Source organism: Myotis lucifugus, unplaced genomic scaffold (assembly GCF_000147115.1).
Source record: "Myotis lucifugus unplaced genomic scaffold, Myoluc2.0 scaffold_131, whole genome shotgun sequence".
NCBI lineage: Eukaryota > Metazoa > Chordata > Mammalia > Chiroptera > Vespertilionidae > Myotis > Myotis lucifugus.
In genome coordinates, this window is record NW_005871179.1 from 3282356 (window position 1) to 3300225 (window position 17870).

At 46.0% G+C, this 17870-nt stretch overlaps 2 protein-coding genes across 6 annotated transcripts in view; both read right to left on the minus strand.

The window, feature by feature from the left end:
• The window catches only part of TMEM39B (transmembrane protein 39B), a 20588-nt gene extending 18142 nt beyond the window's left edge, over positions 1–2446 (minus strand). For 2 of the 4 annotated variants that reach the window (XM_023758520.1, XM_006094251.3), the window contains exons 1-2: positions 2302–2446; positions 579–705 (exon numbers count right to left, since the gene is read on the minus strand). Coding sequence is in view for 1 of the 4 variants with exons in the window: in XM_006094251.3 (XP_006094313.1) it covers positions 579–705; positions 2302–2305 (131 nt within the window). In the remaining 3 variants the exon portion in view is untranslated. Of the gene's footprint in view, positions 1–578; positions 706–1083; positions 1238–1342; positions 1959–2301 lie in introns of those variants that run through there. The other 2 variants (XM_006094253.3, XM_014460509.2) reach the window with 2 other exon arrangements.
• A 10027-nt stretch (positions 2447–12473) lies between these two features.
• The window catches only part of KHDRBS1 (KH RNA binding domain containing, signal transduction associated 1), a 38502-nt gene continuing 33105 nt past the window's right edge, over positions 12474–17870 (minus strand). For both annotated transcript variants that reach the window (XR_001349347.2, XR_002830584.1), the window contains one exon: positions 12474–13018. The gene's annotated coding sequence lies outside the window, so the exon portion shown is untranslated. The remainder of the gene's footprint in view (positions 13019–17870) is intronic.

The following is a 17870-nucleotide window of genomic DNA, read 5'->3' on the forward strand; positions in this document are numbered from 1 at the left end:
CCCCCAGGAAGGAAAATGTATTAGGTCCATTTTACGGACAAGGAAAATAGGAGGCCCAAAGAGGGGAGATAACTTGTCCAAGCCACCAGCAAATCAGCAGCAGAACTGTAACTAGAATCCAGGCCTTTGGATTTATTACACTGCTAGAGGCCTGGTGCATGAAATGCGTGCACTCGTGGGAGGGAGGAGTCCCTCAGCCCGGCCTGTGCCCTCTCGCAGTCTGGAAGCCCTCAGGGGATGTCTGACTGCCTGGCTCAGGGCTTCTGGCTGAGTGGTGCTCCTCCTGTGGAAGCGCACTGACCACCAGGGGGCAGCTCCTGCGTTGAGCCCCCTGGTGGTCAGTGCACGTCATAGCGACCAGTCGTTCCGCCATTTGGTTGATTTGCATTATAGCCTTTTATTATATAGGATGTCCCACTGCAACTGTACAAATGACCATCCTCTGGGTCTTTTCTGCTGCCTTCTAAGCCCCCTCTGGCACCTGGGGTATCACATCCTAGAGCCCAGTCAGGGACAGCTTTGCCCTTACTATCCCTGTGAGCCCACAGTGAGGGGCAAGACACAGAAAGGCAGTTTACCTGGTGCGGGAACGGACACTGGTGACTGATGCGCTGGAAGCGTGGCCCCCACCAGAGCCCCCGGAGGACCCTGGCTCACACAGCGGATTACGACAGTAGGATGTCCTGTTGGGACCTCTTCGTCCTCCTGTGGGACTCAAATAAGGTAAATCCTCAAGCCAAAGGGCATATATCAAGGATAACAGCAATGATCCTGCCTACCAGTTTACCTGCTGTCTCACTTTACCATTTAATCACACAGACCTATGATCTGGCTCCTGCCTACCTCTCCAACCTCATCTACCACTCTCTGCCTGCCCCCATGCTTCAGCCATCCTGGCCTCTCTCTCCTTAAGCAAACCAAGCTTACTGCTACCTCTTGTACTTGCTGTATCCTCTGCTCAGAGAGCCCTTCCCTGATTGCCATTTTGGAAGTATCTGCTTCATAATTCGTTCCCACCCCCACAACAATTCACTCTTGGAATTTTTCTTATTCATTTGTTAACATATTTATTGTCCATCTTACCCACTAGTATGGAAGGTCAGTGAGGTCACTACATTTACGTCTTCTTCCGTTGTATCCCCTCCCCCTACCACAGTGCCCGGCATTAAGTAAATGCCCAATAGGTATATATTGATGAGTGATGAAACCTGCAGGGTAGGTTTTCCATAGATTAGAAACTGAGTTTATACTGTGTCACAGGCAGTTTGGGGGCTGGGTCCTGTGCTCTTAGCTCTGGTGTATGCTGGTCCATTCAGATACTACCCAGTTTCTATAGGCTTACAATTCTGGGCAGTCGTGAAGTTCTTTCCTCCAGGGCCTGAGATCCAGCTCGAGGGGCATCCTGGTGTCTTATGGTCAAGACCCAGGGCCTGAGCACAGAGCCAAAGGATGTGGCTTTGGGAGAATGGTGTGTTTGTGGACCCAAACTTGGACCCACCATCTATTTCTCTAGCCTTAGCAGTCTAGCCCAAGCTCCCAGGCTCCATCCTGCTTATAAGCACCAACCCCAGTTCTAGTCAAGGTTATAGCTTTGTTTATATCCCTTCAGGGCAACACGGCAGCTTACACAACACACACCTTTTGCCCTAGTTCCTCAGTTTGGAAGCTTTTCCCACAAGCCTCTACAAAGCACTTGTCCTCGAACTCTGCCCCTCAGCCAGCCCCCAGCCCAGAAGCTCTGTTCACACACTACTATACTCGGCTGAGAAAATCCCACACAAATACCTTCACCCCAAAAGCTCTGCCCATACCTAGTCTCCTCTCTTTAGAAGCTCTGCACCCACACAAGCACCCTCAGCCCAGAAGTCCCGCCTACACACAATTGTCAGCCCAGAAAACCCGCCCACGAGCCCATAAAAGCTGCGTTTGCCCAGAGACCCCGCTCCAGAATGGGGTTCCCTTAGTCTAGGTCTCCTTCCCGCCCCACCGCTTCCAGCAGAAAGCCCCCCGCAGCCCGGAAGGACGCCCCCGCCCCAGGGCCCAGTCCTAGGGCCCCGCCCACGCCTAGCCCATCCTCACCAGAGCCCAATCCTCCACCAGACCCCACCCCGCACGAGAAGCCCCGCCCCCACAAGAGGCCCCACCCCGCAAAGCGACCGGAGGGGGCGGGGTCCCTCTGCGCCCGAATCCCCTCCCCCGCCCCTTGCGGGGATCCGGTCCGCGTGGGGAGCCATGAGCAGCCCGGCCACCCCAATCTCCGCGCCGCCCGTTCCCGGGCCGAGCCGGGCCCGCTCTGCTCACCCATCTCCTCCCCCCGGCGCGCTCTGCTTCGCCGCCGCAGCTCCTGCGGGCAAATATGTCGGAGGCGACGGCGGCCGGGAGAGGACTAACCGCCGCAGCCCGGTCCCGGGGATCGGCCGCGCGCTCCCGCCTCGCCGCTATATTTGCATATGAGGCCGGGCTAGAGGCTGGGGGCGCGCTTCTTAAAGGGGCCGCCTGGACAGAGGCGGGGCCTGCGGGGTCTTTGTCTCGCAGTCCCCCACGCCCTTCCTGCAGCTGCGGCTGAAGAAACCCGAGAGGCAGGGGAACCCACGTCCTGCTGCTCAGTGCGTGCCTTCTCTCCGCATCTCTCAGGCCCGAGGGCGGGGCCCGGAACCCGCCTCCCGTCTCAGTTCCTGCCGGGGATGGACTGCATCCTTGAGTGGCTCCCAGGCTCCCCAAACTCAACCCCTTCCAAACTCGGCTGTCACCTTTCTCTGCGGCCTTATTGCTCTTTGGTCCACTCCAGTCAAAACCTGGGAGTTATTTCCCGCTTCCCTCGGCATCACAGCTAATCTTTTACGTAGGTACGTAGTCTTGCCAATCCTAAGATCTATCAGTGGTTCTCAACCTTCTGGCCCTTTAAATACAGTTCCTCAGGTTGTGACCCAACCATAAAATTATTTTCGTTGCTACTTCATAACTGTAATGTTGCTACTGTTATGAATCGTAATGTAAATATCTGAGATGCAGGATGGTCTTAGGCGACCCCTGTGAAAGGGTCGTTCGACCGCCAAAGGGGTCGCGACCCACAGGTTGAGAACCGCTGAAAGTATTTCTCACATCTGACCCTACTCCCCTGCCACCACCTGTTCAAACCCTGACTCTGCTGGTTCCCAGCTTTGAAATCCTGTTTCTTGTCCTTTCCGATGAGGCTGGTAATATTCATGTGATAGGTCTTGGTGAGGGTTACATGAGATAATGCATGTAGAACAGAGTCTGTTTTATACATGTTAACATTATTATTATGGCAAGCACTTAATGCAGAGGAAGCATTCAATAAATGAGCTACACTTGTGATGGTTTCTTCCCTCATAAGACTTATAAGCTGTGTTAATCACTTGGTAGCTCCATCACTTAGCACAGTGCTTGGCACTAATGGAAGTTCAGCCCTGGCCAGGCAGCTCGGTTGGTTAGAGCATGGTCCCATACACCAAGGCTGCAGTTATGATTTAGTAGATATTTAATTGATATTCAGAGCTTACAGTCCTGGGAGATGGACATTAAATGAGTAAATTCGGTAGTATGTTAGAAAGGAATGATTGCTGTGGAGGGAAACCAGAAAGGGGAGGACAGGTGGCAATTATATACAAGGCAATTAGGGTAGGCTTTCACTGAGGTGACTTCTGAGCAAACACATGAAGGAAATGAGTGAATTAGTCAGGCATATATCCAGAGAAAGGGGGCATTCCAGGCAGAGGAAGTCGGTGGAAAGGCCCTCAGGCACAAGCATGCATGCCTGGTGTGTTTAAGAAACAGCAAGGAGGCCAGTGTGGCTTGGACGGAATAGACGAGATCAGGATAAGAGAAAGGATGAAACACAAAGGACTGTTTAGCTTTATTCTGAATGAGATGGGGAGTAATTGGAGGGTTTGAACTTCCATTTTTATTGATTTTTAGAGAGAGAGAGGAAGGGAGAGAGAGAAACAACCATTTATTGTTCTGATTATTTATACATTCATTGGTTGAGTCTTTTATGTGCCCTGACCAAGACCTAACCCGCAGTCTTGGTGTATCAGACAACATTCTAACTAACTGAGCTACCTGGCCAGGGCTGAACTTCCATTTTTAAAGAATCACTCTGGCCTGCTCTGTGAGAACAGACTGTAGGGTCACAAAGGTGGAAGCAGGGAGACCAGACATGAACCTATATGGCAATGACCTTAGCAAGAGATGTTAATGCAGTGGTTCTCAACCTTCCTAATGCCGAGACCCTTTAATACAGTTCCTCTTGTTGTGGTGACCCCCAACCATAAAATTATTGTCGTTGCTACTTCATAACTGTAATTTTGCTACTGTTATGAATCGTAATGTAAATATCTGATATGCAGGATGTATTTTCATTGTTACAAATTGAACATAATTAAAGCATAGTGATTAATCACAAAACAATATGTAATTATATATGTGTTTTCCGATGGTCTTAGGCGACCCCTGTGAAAGGGTCGTTCGACCCCCAAAGGGGTCGCAACCCACAGGTTGAGAACCGCTGTGTTAATGGTTGGTATCAGATCGAGGGAGGTGATGAGACATGGTTGGATTTTGGATTTGAAGTGAAAGTCAACAGGATTTGTTGACTGATGGATAGATGTGTGGGAGAGAAGATCAAGGATTACTCCAAGGTTTTTAATCTAGACAAATGGAAATGTGGAGTTTAATTCCACACATACACATCTGTTATAGATTTTACAGCAAGTCAGGCCTTTCCTTCTGGGGGAAAAAGGCCTGGAAATGGTGGGGTTGGTGTGGGGGGAGGAGAATGACCAGGTCACAAAACAGAGTAGAAACCAGGGCAGATATTTGTTTTCCCAGCTAAAGAAATTCTGGTACGGGGCGGGGGGGAGGTTGGGGGTTAATGGGGGGATGAGGACACATTTGTAATACCTTAACCAATAAAGAAATTAAAAAAAAAAAAGAAATTCTGGTAGGAGAGCTAGTTCTGGCCTCTTTAGAGCACTACAATTGAAATGTATCTCATTAATTTCTGAATCCTTAAAGCCTAATACTACCTGGCATATGATAGGCATTCAAAGTAAGTATTAATTCAGTTGAATTGAGATAATGGCAAAATGACTCTTGAAAGGAATGCCTATTGAGAAGGGAAGCTAAATAGTTTCAGGAATATTCCACAGAAGCCTGAGGACAAGCCATACCTGGGAACTCATTTTAACTCAGGTCAATAAACTTTTTGGAGCATCTATTATATCCTGGGCACTAGAGATACAGAGATGCCACTCATTATTTGGGGAGACAGAAGAATCAATAAATTATGGTACAGTGTGATAATATCAGTATGTATCAAGTTCAGAGGTGGATGGAAGGTGACTAACTCTGACAGGGATGGTAGGCAAGGGAAGGCTTCCTGGGAGATGACATCAGAGCTGGTTTCTGAGAGATGAATAGCAGTTTCCCCGTTATACTCCTACTAAAGGCCCAGTGCATGAAATTTGTGCACTGGGGGGTTGTCCCTCAGCCCGGCCTGCATCCTCTCGCAGTCCAGGACCCCTCAGGGGACGTCCGACAGTTGGACATCCTTAGCGCTGCCGTGGCTTCTGGCTGAGCAGTGCTCCTGTGTTGAGCATCTGCCCCCTGGTCAGTGCTTGTCATAGCGACCCGTCGTTTCGATGTTTGGTCGATTTGCATATTAGCCTTTTATTATATAGGATGGGAGGAATAGCTTGAGTCTGGTAATTGTCTTACTGGGGATGGCAGCAGAGGACTGTCTTGCTGAGCACTTATTATGTGGAAGGTGCTACACCTTGTACATGGCGAATACTCAGTAAATGTTTGCCAAATTGCTTTTAGGGCATTCAAACAACCCAGGGTAAGAGTTTGCTCAAATTAACTGTTTTGCATGTGACCCATTATCTGTGGCTCCTGCCCATCTTGTACAGGTTGACTATTGATTTTGCCTGCCCAGCATCTATTCATTCCTTCTTCTGGTAAGAAAACTATAATTTTCTTTGGGGAACTACCCTTTCTACCACTCAGTTCATGAGGTTTTGTGGGGCTGCTTTACTCTGAAGTTCCAGTGTGGGCAGATGCCCTGTCCTGTTGGATCAAAGCATTCCATTCCTACCACTCCAGCGACAGTGACTGGTTGTGTGTGTGTGTGTGTGTGTGTGTGTGTGTGTGTGTGTTTGCGGGGTAGTGGTGTTAGTGCCTAACGCAGCCAAATGCGACATAACCCTAGGATCTTTGCTAGAAGTATTGGGAAATAATTTTAACTTCTGGGATGACTAAGCAAATTGGTCATAAACAGAGTTGTTGGTATCTTGCTACTGTTGGGAGGAGCTTAACTGACAATGAAGGAAACACAGCCGTACCTGAAGCCATTATGGACTTTTCTATTACAAAACTCTAGATTTGGTGTCTGACAACTGCATCTGAAATAATCCAGAATATACACTTCTATCCTAGTCTCTAGCAGTAACATCTAGGGTCTTAGTCCTTTCACATCTGTCTCCTACAGGCTCTCTGGGGGAAATAATTGTAAGAAGGTAGGATGCTGGTTAGGTTCTGTCCTCCAGATCTGCAGCCACACATTTCAGCTCTTTAGTGACCTTAAAGCCCTCACTTTGCTTCTCTGTGTCATTTCCTGATTAACTTGCTCTCTATTGGCTCGTCCAGGAGTCTTGAGTTTTTGAGGAAATGCCACTGGCTCTAGGCCAGTCCTGTGTTATTGGGTGTCAGGAGTCGGAATCTCTTTCTTGGTCATGTTATTCTGGGGCCAACCAAGGCTGCACATCTGATCTCAGTATCACTAGTTTTCGACTTGGAATATGCAGACCTCTGATGGTATACAGTGGGGATGCTGAAACCACAGGGCAAAACACAGTGCTGCTTTCTGGAGTGTCAGTTTTATTCATGAAAATGTCTTTCAATATTAAAGTGTAGTTATTCATAGCACCTTCTCTGAGCCACACTTAGATGAATTAAATCCCGGGTCCAACATTTATTAGCTGCACGACCTTAGGATTACTTAACCTCTCTGTACTTCAGTTTCCTCTATAAGGGTAATATCATTCATATCTTATGAGATTATGGTAAAAATTTAGTCCGTGTAAATGACTTAACAATGCCCAGTGCATCATAAGTGCTATTTAAGTGTTAGCTATTGTTGTTAAAACATGAATATATTATGAAGTACAAAAAACAAACAAAAAAACAAACCCACACAAACTAGTGTAACTTAAAAATCCAAGACTCTGCCCTAGCTGGTTTGGCTCAGTGGATAAAGTGTTGTTCTGCGGACTGAAGGATCCCAGGTTCGATTCTGGTCAAGGGCACATGCCTGGGTTTCAGGCTCGATCCCCAATGTGGGGCATGCAGGAGGCAGCCAATCAATGTCTCTCTCTCATCATTGATGTTTCTATCTCTCTCTCCCTCTCCTTTCCTCTCTGAAATCAGTAAGAATGTGTGTGTGTGTGTGTGTGTGTGTGTGCGTGTATACACACATATATATATATGTATATATACATATACATATATATATATATAATGCTATAGAAATAGAAAGGCGTTTAAAAAAATAAAATGTCGCCGAAACCAGTTTGGCTCAGTGGATAGAGCGTCGGCTTGCGGACTGAAAGGTCCCAGGTTCGATTCCGGTCAAGGGCATGTACCTGGGTTGCGGGCACATCCCCAGTAGGAGATGTGCAGGAGGCAGCTGATCGATGTTTCTCTCTCATCGATGTTTCTAACTCTCTATCTCTCTCCCTTCCTTTCTGTAAAAAATCAATAAAATATATTTAAAAAAAATAAAAAAATAAAATGTTACAGGGATGTGATGTACAGTATAGGGAATATAGTCAATAATAATATTGTTTTTAAATGTTTTTATTGATTTTAGAGAAAGAGGGAGAGATAGAAAAATCAATGTGAGAGTGATACATTGATTGGCTGTCTCCTACACACCCCCTCCTGGGGATTGAGCCTGCAACCCAGGCATGTGCTCTGACCAAGAATTGAACTTTTGGTGCATGGGATGACTTTCAGCCAACTGAGCCACACTGGCCAAGGCTATTCAATAATATTGTAATAACTTTGTAGGGTGACAGATAGTTACTATACTTAATGTGATTATTTTATAAGGTATTTAAATGTTGAATCACTATGTTGTACACCTGAAACTAATATTGTATTTGACTATATATTTTTTTAATCCTCATCCAAGGATATGTTTTTATTAATTTTATTTATATTTATTTATTTAATCCTCACCTAAGGATATTTTTCCCATTGATATTTAGAGGGAGTGGAAGAGAGAGGGAAAGACAGAGAGAAATATCGATGTAAGAGAAACACATCGATTGGTTGCCTTCTGCACACGCCCTGACCAGGGCCTGGCCCGGGGAAGAGCCTGTAACTGAGATATGTGCCCTTGACCGGAATCAAACCTGGGACCCTTTGGTCTGCAGGCCAATGCTCTATCCACTGAGCCAAATTGACTAGGGCTGTTTTTATTAATTTTAAAGAGGGATAGAGAGAGAAGGATCAGTATGAGAAACATTGATTGGTTGCCTCCCATACACACCCTGATTGGGGATTGAACCTACAACCTAGGTATGTGCCCTGACCAGGAATTGAACCCGCAACCTTTTGGTGTATGGGGCAGTGCTCCAATCAACTGAGCCACCCAGCCAGGGCTCAACTATATTCTTTAAAAAACAATACTTACATGTGATTGTTACTCTAAGAGCCCACAAGTGAGAATCCAGGTTCTTCTAATTTCCGGGGCCATTTTCACTTCATGTATGCATTAGTCTCCCCCATCCACCTTCCACATCTTAGGGCCACCCACCCTTTGTCATCCAGACATTTGCCTCCCATTTGATTATTACAAAGATAATGTATGCAAGCTTTAAAAAATAACAATTTCTTCAGTTTTTTAAAAATAGGATTTTGTTAGGTAATGTACTTGGTGGGGAGTGGGCAATGAAGATAGAAGGAACAGCATGAGCAAAGGTCCAGAGCTTATGTTCCAGAAGAGCAAGTCCATTTTAGCTTGAGAGTAATTGAAGATGAGGCTGGAAAAATAGATTGTTTGTATCACTCGAGGATCTTAAATGTTACATACATTGAAGAGTTTGAAGTTGATTTAAACTCTCTAAGTCTGTTTCATCTGTAAAATTAGGATAATTTCTATCTCACTGAATTGTGAGGATTAACGACGGAGAGAAACAAATAGATGGGCGAGATATCCTATAGAAGAAACGGAATGGCTGTCTTACAAGTTGAAGACAAAGAGGTGGGATAGAGCAAACCATCCCACCTCTCAGGGTGGCCTATAATTCAAATGGTCTCTTTTGAGATCTATTTCTGCAAGGCACATATCAACCACCACCAGAGGGAGCTCATACAAAGGAATCAGAGCTCCCAGCTCCACAGGAAAATTGTGGTGGGCAAGTCTGGGCAGGGCTGTGGAATCCTGAACCCAATCCAGAGTCTCAATGATAGGAGGGGGCATGGATCTAGGTGCCCCCTCTATGGCTCCGTCTTCTTAGACCCATCTTAAGGACAGGGGTTGGACATGCTGCTACAACCTTAGAGCTTAGCAGCTAGCCAGATGTAAGATCTCTGGGATAGGGTAGAGGATGAGGGCCAGATCTAGTTTGGGGGCCTGAATTTCTGTGTCGCAAGTAATAAGGGCTTTTCACCAACTCTGCTTATAAGGAGTCCAACTCCTTAGGATACGGGTGCCAGGCAGGTAGTCTATCTAGATCTGGGAACTGTAGAAAAGGAGCCGGCCTGCAGTGTGAGGATGAGGAAGGCTAGGCAGTGCCATATCTGACAATCAGTCATTATAGTGGCATCTACATTGCCTCAGGACTCTAACCTTTAGGTCTATCAGCAGTGGTTCTCAACCTTCCTAATGCCGTGATCCTTTAATACAGTTCCTCATGTTGTGGTGACCCCCAATTTCATTGTTACAAATTGAACATAATTAAAGCATAGTGATTAATCACAAAAACAATATGTAATTATATATGTTTTCTGATGGTCTTAGGTAACCCCTGTGAAAGGGTCTTTCGACCCCCAAAGGGGTCGCGACCCACAGGTTGAGAAGCGCTGGGTTATGGAGTCTAGCTTAGTGCTTCATACAATTTTTACAAAACCTCCTGTCTTCTCCACTAACCCAGTGTGAAAAGTGGGGATTTTTGTGTTGCAGATATTACAGTGAAAGCCTAGAGACATTTAGCAATTTACCCAAGATCTAAAAGCACTCAAGGGCAGAGTTGGGCCCGAAGCAGTAGGAGTGGCTCTGAGGGGCCCAGGAAAGGGAAGGCAGGCCAACAGAGCAAGAGCCTTCAGAACTGCCTCAGCAAGCACTGGCTCTTGGCCAGGTTTCATACCCACTGCTCCGGCCGGCTCTGCTGCTAGGCCCCAGGCTGCCAGCCCAGACCCCACACTCCTACCCTAGTCCCCTGAGAGCCCATCACCCTGGCAACAGCCAGAGAAAAACCCAGCTAAAATATTTATGGCTCAAAACAGTCCAGAGGCTTCCGATGGGGGGAGGGAAAAAGTTGATGTCATCCCTTCTCTGCTTGCCCAGGAAAGTGACTGACATGCAGGGCAGCTGGGTGTGCGGGCCAAACCCAATAGGTCAGGGTTCTCACAGGAAGCTCCCTACGGCTGCAAGTGTTAATGAAAGGAGGGAGGAGTCTGTATGTGACAGGTGACAGGACTGGGTACGAAACACAAGCCAGATAAAAGGAGGAGGAACTCAAGCGTTGAACAGTATTGTGTATAGACTCTGTGCTAGGTATTTCACACACATTCCATTTGCTTCTCAGATCCCATTCAGTGGATAAGGATTATCCTACTTTTACAGAGTAAACAGGCCCTGAAAAGCACAGGATGAGTGATGAGCTAGGATTTGAATCCAGACCTGTTTGGCTTTAACCCTGTGAACTTTCTGCAAGATTTCATGGCTCTCAAGTAGATATCCTGTATTTGGGGTTGAGCATATGGCTGCCTAGGAACCTAGCTGCTTCTCAGACAGTGACACCAGCTCTGTGGCTTCATTTACCAGTGACCAGGATGTCATATGATTCCCTAGCTCCTTCACATCCCAGGAATTCTCTCAGTTCTGGGTAAACTTGATGGTTTGTCATCCTTAACAAATCTTTTACACAAATACAATGCTTTACTGCTTCAAAATGGTTGTGGCTGGAAGAGGTACAAACAGGTCAAAAGCAGGGACTATGAAAATCTAATAGCCCCCCCCCCCCCGCTTTTATTTATATTTTGGTAAATCCTCACTTTGAGGATATTTTTTCCATAGCTTTTTAGAGAGTGGAAGGGAGGGCAGGGAGGGGGAGAGAAACATCCATATAAGAGAGACACATTGATTGGTTGCCTTCTGCATGCGCCCCATTGGGGGCTGGGGATTGAAACCTGCAATCCAGGTACAAGCCCTTGTCTAAATGCTGAGCAACACTGGCCAGGGCTGATAGATAGCCCCTATTTTTAACTTTAGGCACTGTTATTTATCCTCCTTGAGCCTCTGTTTTCTCATATGCAAAATGAGTATAATGAAATGGGGGATTAAGTGAAACAGTGCATATAAATGCTTGATATAATACCTGGTACATACTAAGCATTCAATAAATCATCTGTTATTTATAGTAATCAAAATATAAAAATGTGCTCAGAGGTTAAATAACTTGCCCAAAGTAAAGCAACTGATTTCAGTATCCTTTTCCTGCTAAGAATAAATCTAAGCTTGTTACCATGTCCTAAGCTCAGTTAAAGGCAGACAGGCTCTCTCCCAAACTCAGCCCTTCTCCTTGATCCCTTGTTAGGATAAAAAGCCGCAAGGCATTAAAAGAAGAGTGTAATAGGAGAGGTCTCTAACCTCTCAGGAACCTCATTGTAAAACCAGCCTAGACATTAGGTCACAGGAAACCGGAAGTCTGTATCAAAGGTTGACTTTCCAATCCTTCAAGAGAAATGTTAGGGCGAATGGCTAGCCTAATGTAACTAGAAGGTAATTGGGAGCTCTAAAGGGAAGCTTTGGTTCTCTCTCAAAGTTGATAGAAGCTACCAGAGCGGGACCATTCATCACTTGACCAAACCTTTATTGAGCCCCTCATTGCCAGATATATGCTGGGGAAGGGAAACAGTACAGGAGTTAAAGCCCTACCCTTAAAGAACTTTTTGAGTAACTTTAGTAATCAACAAGGAAGAGAAAAACAGGTGCAGAGGTTAAATAACTTGCCCAAAATAAACGAACCTTCTCACTTGGCTTTCTTCAGCCTGTTATGGAGTTGGTGAGCAGCTTCTCTCTAGGAGCCCTCTGGAAGCGTCCAAGGGCCCCCAGGTTGGCACCCACAACACAGATGTGGCAGGGAGGGAAATAAGTGGTAAAGAATAGGTAGGTGTTCTAGCCAGTTCTGTTGGAGGCTAAGGTGAAGCAGGCAAACTGGGAATGACACAGGAGTTGCGTTTATTCAGATTTAGGCCATGATGAGGATACTGTTAGTCCCCTTCAACATTTAAAAAAATATGTTTTTTATTGATTTTTAGAGAGAGAGGAAGGGAGAGGGAGATAGATAGAAACATTAATGAGAGAGAAACATTGATTGGCTGTCTCCTGCACATCCCTCACTGGGGACCGAGCCTGCAACCTGGGCATGTGCCCTGACCAGGAATCGAACCTGAACCTCCTGGCTCATGGGTCAATGCTCAACCACTGAGCCACACCGGCCGGGCTCCCCTTCAATTTTTTTCAAGTTCTGAGCATGTTTAACTGTTAGTATCACAGTCCCCTGCAACCCTGAGGACTTCATTTTGGGCCTAGAGACTCTTAGGGGATCCTAACTGGCTTTTTGTGTGTAAATCAGACATATCAAAGAAGCGGGTGAGAACAGACTGTTGATCTCTCTGGTGTTTGGTGTTTCGCTGTGCTCAGCAAATGCCCTCAGGCCAGCCTTGACAGCAGGCAGCTCTCCCAGTTTCTGGAATCCTCTGATAGCTGCAAAGACACAAGCAGAAAATTAAGAAACATGAAACTACCCCATCAGGGGCTTCCCTGCCACCCAGATGGCCAGGCTGCCTCCCTTACAGTCTCCCCATCGCACAGGAAAACTGCAGTTGTTTCATTCAGTACAAGATTTCTAGGTGCACAGATGAGTAGAAAATACAAGTCCAAAGCCTATGAGCTCTCTTTTCATGTCAGTCAAACATACGGACCCTCACACCTTATATTCCAGCCTTGGCCTCAGCTGAGTGATCCAGGGCAAAATCAACTAAACCTTTGGGGTTTTTAGTTATACAACCTTTAGGATCCCCAATTATACCAAAGGGAAAATGCTTCCTGCTCTCCCAGAGATATGAAGATCCAAATGAACAAAGAGCTTCAAACCACAAGAAGAATAAGAGGAAGAAGAGGGAGGAGAGGGAGGAGAAGGAGAAAAAGACTTTGGAAGAAAGGGATTGGGGAAATAGGCATCTTCTAGTACCGCAATCCTAGATTCAGGGGTCTATATTTCCTGGCCTTGAGGTGTTTAATTCCAGCCTCAAATGATCAGGGTTAACCACAGGAGAGATACATCCTATGCCAAAGCCTGTAAGTGTTACCCATCTTTTAAAAAATGGTACTACCATTGCCCCAGTTGTTCGAGCCAGTAACCTAGGAGCCCTCCGCTTCTCCCACATCTAATCAATCAACACATTATAGTAATTAAATCTCCTACAAGTCATTTAAAAAAATATTTTTTTATTGATTTCAGAGAGGAAGGGAGAGGGAGAAACATCAATGATGAGAGAATCATTGATCAGCTGCCTCCTGCACACCCTCTACTGGGGATCACAACCTGGGCATGTGCCCTAGACTGGAATCAAACCTGGGACCCTTCAGTTCACAGGTTGATGCTCTATTCACTGAGCAAAACCGGCTAGGGCTCTCCTAAAAGTTTTGAATCCACTTCTCTACATTCTCACTACTGTCACCTTAAAGAGGTCTTTTCTTGCCTGGACTATAGTCCATTCTCTGCTTGGGAGCAAATGAAGTTTAAAAAACAGAAATCTAATCATGTCATTCCCCCTCCCGTCACTCCCGGATTCAATGGTCTTCAGTGAAGAACACAGAATAAGGTCCAGATTCTTACCTCATCTTGAATCTGGCTCAGTCCTACCCTCTGCCTATAATGTGCTCCATGCCCTTTCCCAAGCCTTCTACCTAGGTAATTCTTCCTTTTATTTTATTACTTTATTCTTTTTTTTTTTGCTAACTCTTTTTTTTAAAATATAGGTTTCTTTAAAAAAATTGATTTCAGAGAGGAAGGGGGAAAAAAACAGAGAGGGAGAGAGATTGAAACATCAATTATGAGAATCATTGATTGGCTGCCTCCTGCATGCCCCCTACTGGGGTTTGAGCCCACAACCCGGGCATGTTCCCTAACTGGGAATCGAACTGTGACCTCCTGGTTCCTAAGTCAACCACTGAGCCACACTGGCTAGGCTGCTCTTCCTTTTAGATGTCAGCTTAAACATCATTCCCTCAAGGAAAACCCCAGTCAAGTTAGCTCCCTGTTGTGTACCCTCATAACACCCTGTTCTTTTTCTGTCATAGCACAGATGATTATAACTGATATAACATGTTATTTATGAGTTTTATCTGTTTAGTGTCTGTTTCCCCAAATATACTTTTTTTTTAATTACAATTGCTTATTGCGGGAGGGAGAAATGGATTTATTTTTCCACTTATTTATGCACTAGAGACCCAGTGCACGAAATGCATGCACTAGCAGGTCCCTCAGCCTGGCCTGTGCCCTCTCACAGTTGGACATCCCTCTCACAGTCCAAGAGTCCTCACTCCTTACCACCCACCCGCTCGCTCCTTACTGCTCGGCTCGCTGCTCCTTAGTGGCAGGCTCCTTACCGCTGGGCTTGCTGCTCCTTAGCACTGCCGCAGAGGCAGGTGAGGATCCTGCTACCATGGCTGCTCTCGTCAGCCATGAGTGGTGCTCCCCCTGTAGGAGCGCACTGACCACCAGGGGGCAGCTCCTGCGTTGAACGTCTGCCCCTGGTGGGCAGTGCACATCATAGCAACCAGTCATTCTGAATCATTTTGCTGTTAACCGTCACTTAGACTTTTAATGAATAAAAGGAGCCATGTGTACTGATATCTGGACAGAAGTTTATGAAGAATCATATCAGAGCATTGGTATTTCTTTCTCAAAGGCTGATGCAATTTGTTTCCTATTTTCCAACCCCAGAGAGCCTGAGAAATGGGTAGTACCCATTTGATAGCTAAAGCTGGACCATGAATAGAAAGTATGAAGCCTGCAGGATTCAGAAGACCCCAGAGAAGACTTGGTCCTGTATCTGAACTGCAACCTTTCAGTGTACGGAACAATGCTCCAACTGAGCCATACTAGTCAGGGCTGGATCCAAATACTCTGATCTCAAGTTCTTACTCATGGTGCCTAGCGGGAAGAGACTGGCTATCCTGAGGTGGGCTCTAGAGGTTGACAAGGGAACAGCTAATTCAGGCATCTTAAAACAGTATAAACAGAAACAGTGCCCAAGTTCCTGGTAGTGTGCTCTACTTACCTGATTAATCTGGGGCGATACCCTGGCCATGGCTCACACTCTGCCAAGAAACAACTCAAACAGGCTGTCTTTTTTCAGGAGTCCCCATAACCTCTCCAAATTTGCCCTGGAAATAGCAAGGTCTTCTTAAAGCAAAAAGCTCCCCTTGCCCTAACTGGTTTAGCTCAGTGGATAGAGTGTCGGCCTGCGAACTGAAAGGTTCCAGGTTCAATTCCGGTCAAGGGCACATGCCCAGGTTGTGGGCTCGATCCCCAGTGGGGGACTTGCAAGAGGCAGCCGATCCATGATTCTCTCTCATCGTGGATGTTTCTATCTCTTTCTCCCTCTTCCTTCCTCTCTGAAATCAATAAAAACATATTAAAAAAAAAAAAAAAGCTCCCCTAGGTCTAGGTGAAGGAAGCACAAAGATAGCTTGAGTACCTGCCTGAGAACTCCCCTGCCTAATGCCTGCCTGCGATGCAGCCAATCGCCACAGCTTAGGCTAGGAATGAGTAGGACACCTACTGCTGAGAGGCTACTACTGCACTGTAGTCAAGGCATGCTAAGAGGCTAAAACCCAGCAGCATGATTATGAAATTCAAGTCCCTTCCAGATACAAGTCTCCCTCCTTTTAGAACTCCCTCCTTTTAGAAAAGAGAACTGAAGTTGGCAGAACACTGGATGAAAACACATTATCTGTCTCAGAGGAAGAGAAAGGCCAGAGTAGAAAACCTCCAGCCCAGGGTTGAAAAATTGATTCTAGATGTCAGTGAACATAATCCGCTCCCATTACCCAAAAAAGGGGTTTGGTCTGCTGCTTGAATATAACCTCCTTGGGAGCCCAGGGCATCAATCAGGCCACAATAGGACTAGGGTACAGTACCCACCATAGATAGGCCTTTGCTCCTAACGGGCTAGGCCAGGGAACAAAAGAAATAGTTAGGCAGTGCAGTACACTTCCTCCCCTCCCCCCAACAGCTGCCATCTCAAGACAGCTGTATGCAGCCTGTGTGCTCAAGGCTATTAAATATTCATCAGATGCTTGCTAGTACTAGTTTCAAACATGCAAGAGGCACAAAAGGATGTGTTTAAAGCCACCCAGGAACTAACTGGATGATTTTTCCCCCTCCGCCCTGAATAAGTTAGGGTTCTGATAGCACTGAGGAGACAAGATCTACCTATTTAAGCCAAAGGCACTTTATAGTCTTTGACAGAGTAATTTGCCTTCTTGGATATCATTTCTTAGCCTCCCTCTTAGCCAGGAGCCTCTGAGATTTGAAGACTTTAAGGAAGGCCATTTGTCTTGAGCATGGTTTGGGGCATCCAGAAAGTCCTGAATATGGTATTGGTCACATGAATGGGTAGATAAATTTAAGATAAAGTCCCTGAATTCAGAAAAGTGTCTCAGTTCTGCCTAGGGTAGTCTTAAGAACGGACTTTGGGGGAAATGTCTTTCTTCACTTGTGCACTGGTGGGGTCCCTTGGCCTGGGCTGCGCACTCTTGCAATCTGGGACCCCTTGGGGGATGTCGGACTGCTGGTTTCAACCCAATCTCCACAGGCCAGTCTGTGGGACCCCACTGGTGCATGAATGTGTGCACTAGGCCTCTAGTATTCAGATAAGATCTTTAGTTAATCTTGTCTTGCTCTCCCCACTTCCCTCTAAGATTCATCAGTCTGTTCCATGTTTCCATGCCTGTGTGTTGAGTGTCTGCCCCCCTGGTGGTCAGTGTGCATCATAGCTACCGGTCAAACGGTTGAATGGTTGCTTAGGCTTTTATATATATAGTCTAGTGGCCTGGTGCACGAATTCATGCACATTGAAATTAATTAGAAGAAATATTTTAATATCGCTGTTCGCCCTTTCTCTATAATAGAAGTGTCAACCAAATTCACGACAATGACAGATTGAAACACATGCGTGCGATCAGCACCAACGAGAGCTTTATATGTACCACCCATGTGTGAGTCAACATATCCTTTTATAGATATAGAATAAACTTGCTTAATTAGACCTGCTTTCTGATTTAGCTAAACTTCTTCCAACCCAGTGAACCACCCCAACTTCTCTTTCAGCACTGGTTTAGAACTGGCTGGAAATATCAACATGAAGCAGACTATTACTGTAGATCACTCAGGGAGAACAAAGGGTAAAATACTTAACTGCAGCAGTGTTTGACTATATTCTGAGCAGTGAGAAAACCTGAAGTCATTTTCAAGGTCCACCATTTCTTCTTTTCAGTGGGGGCAAGTTTCTAAACTTTCTAAATCTCCATTTTCTGGCTAATGAAA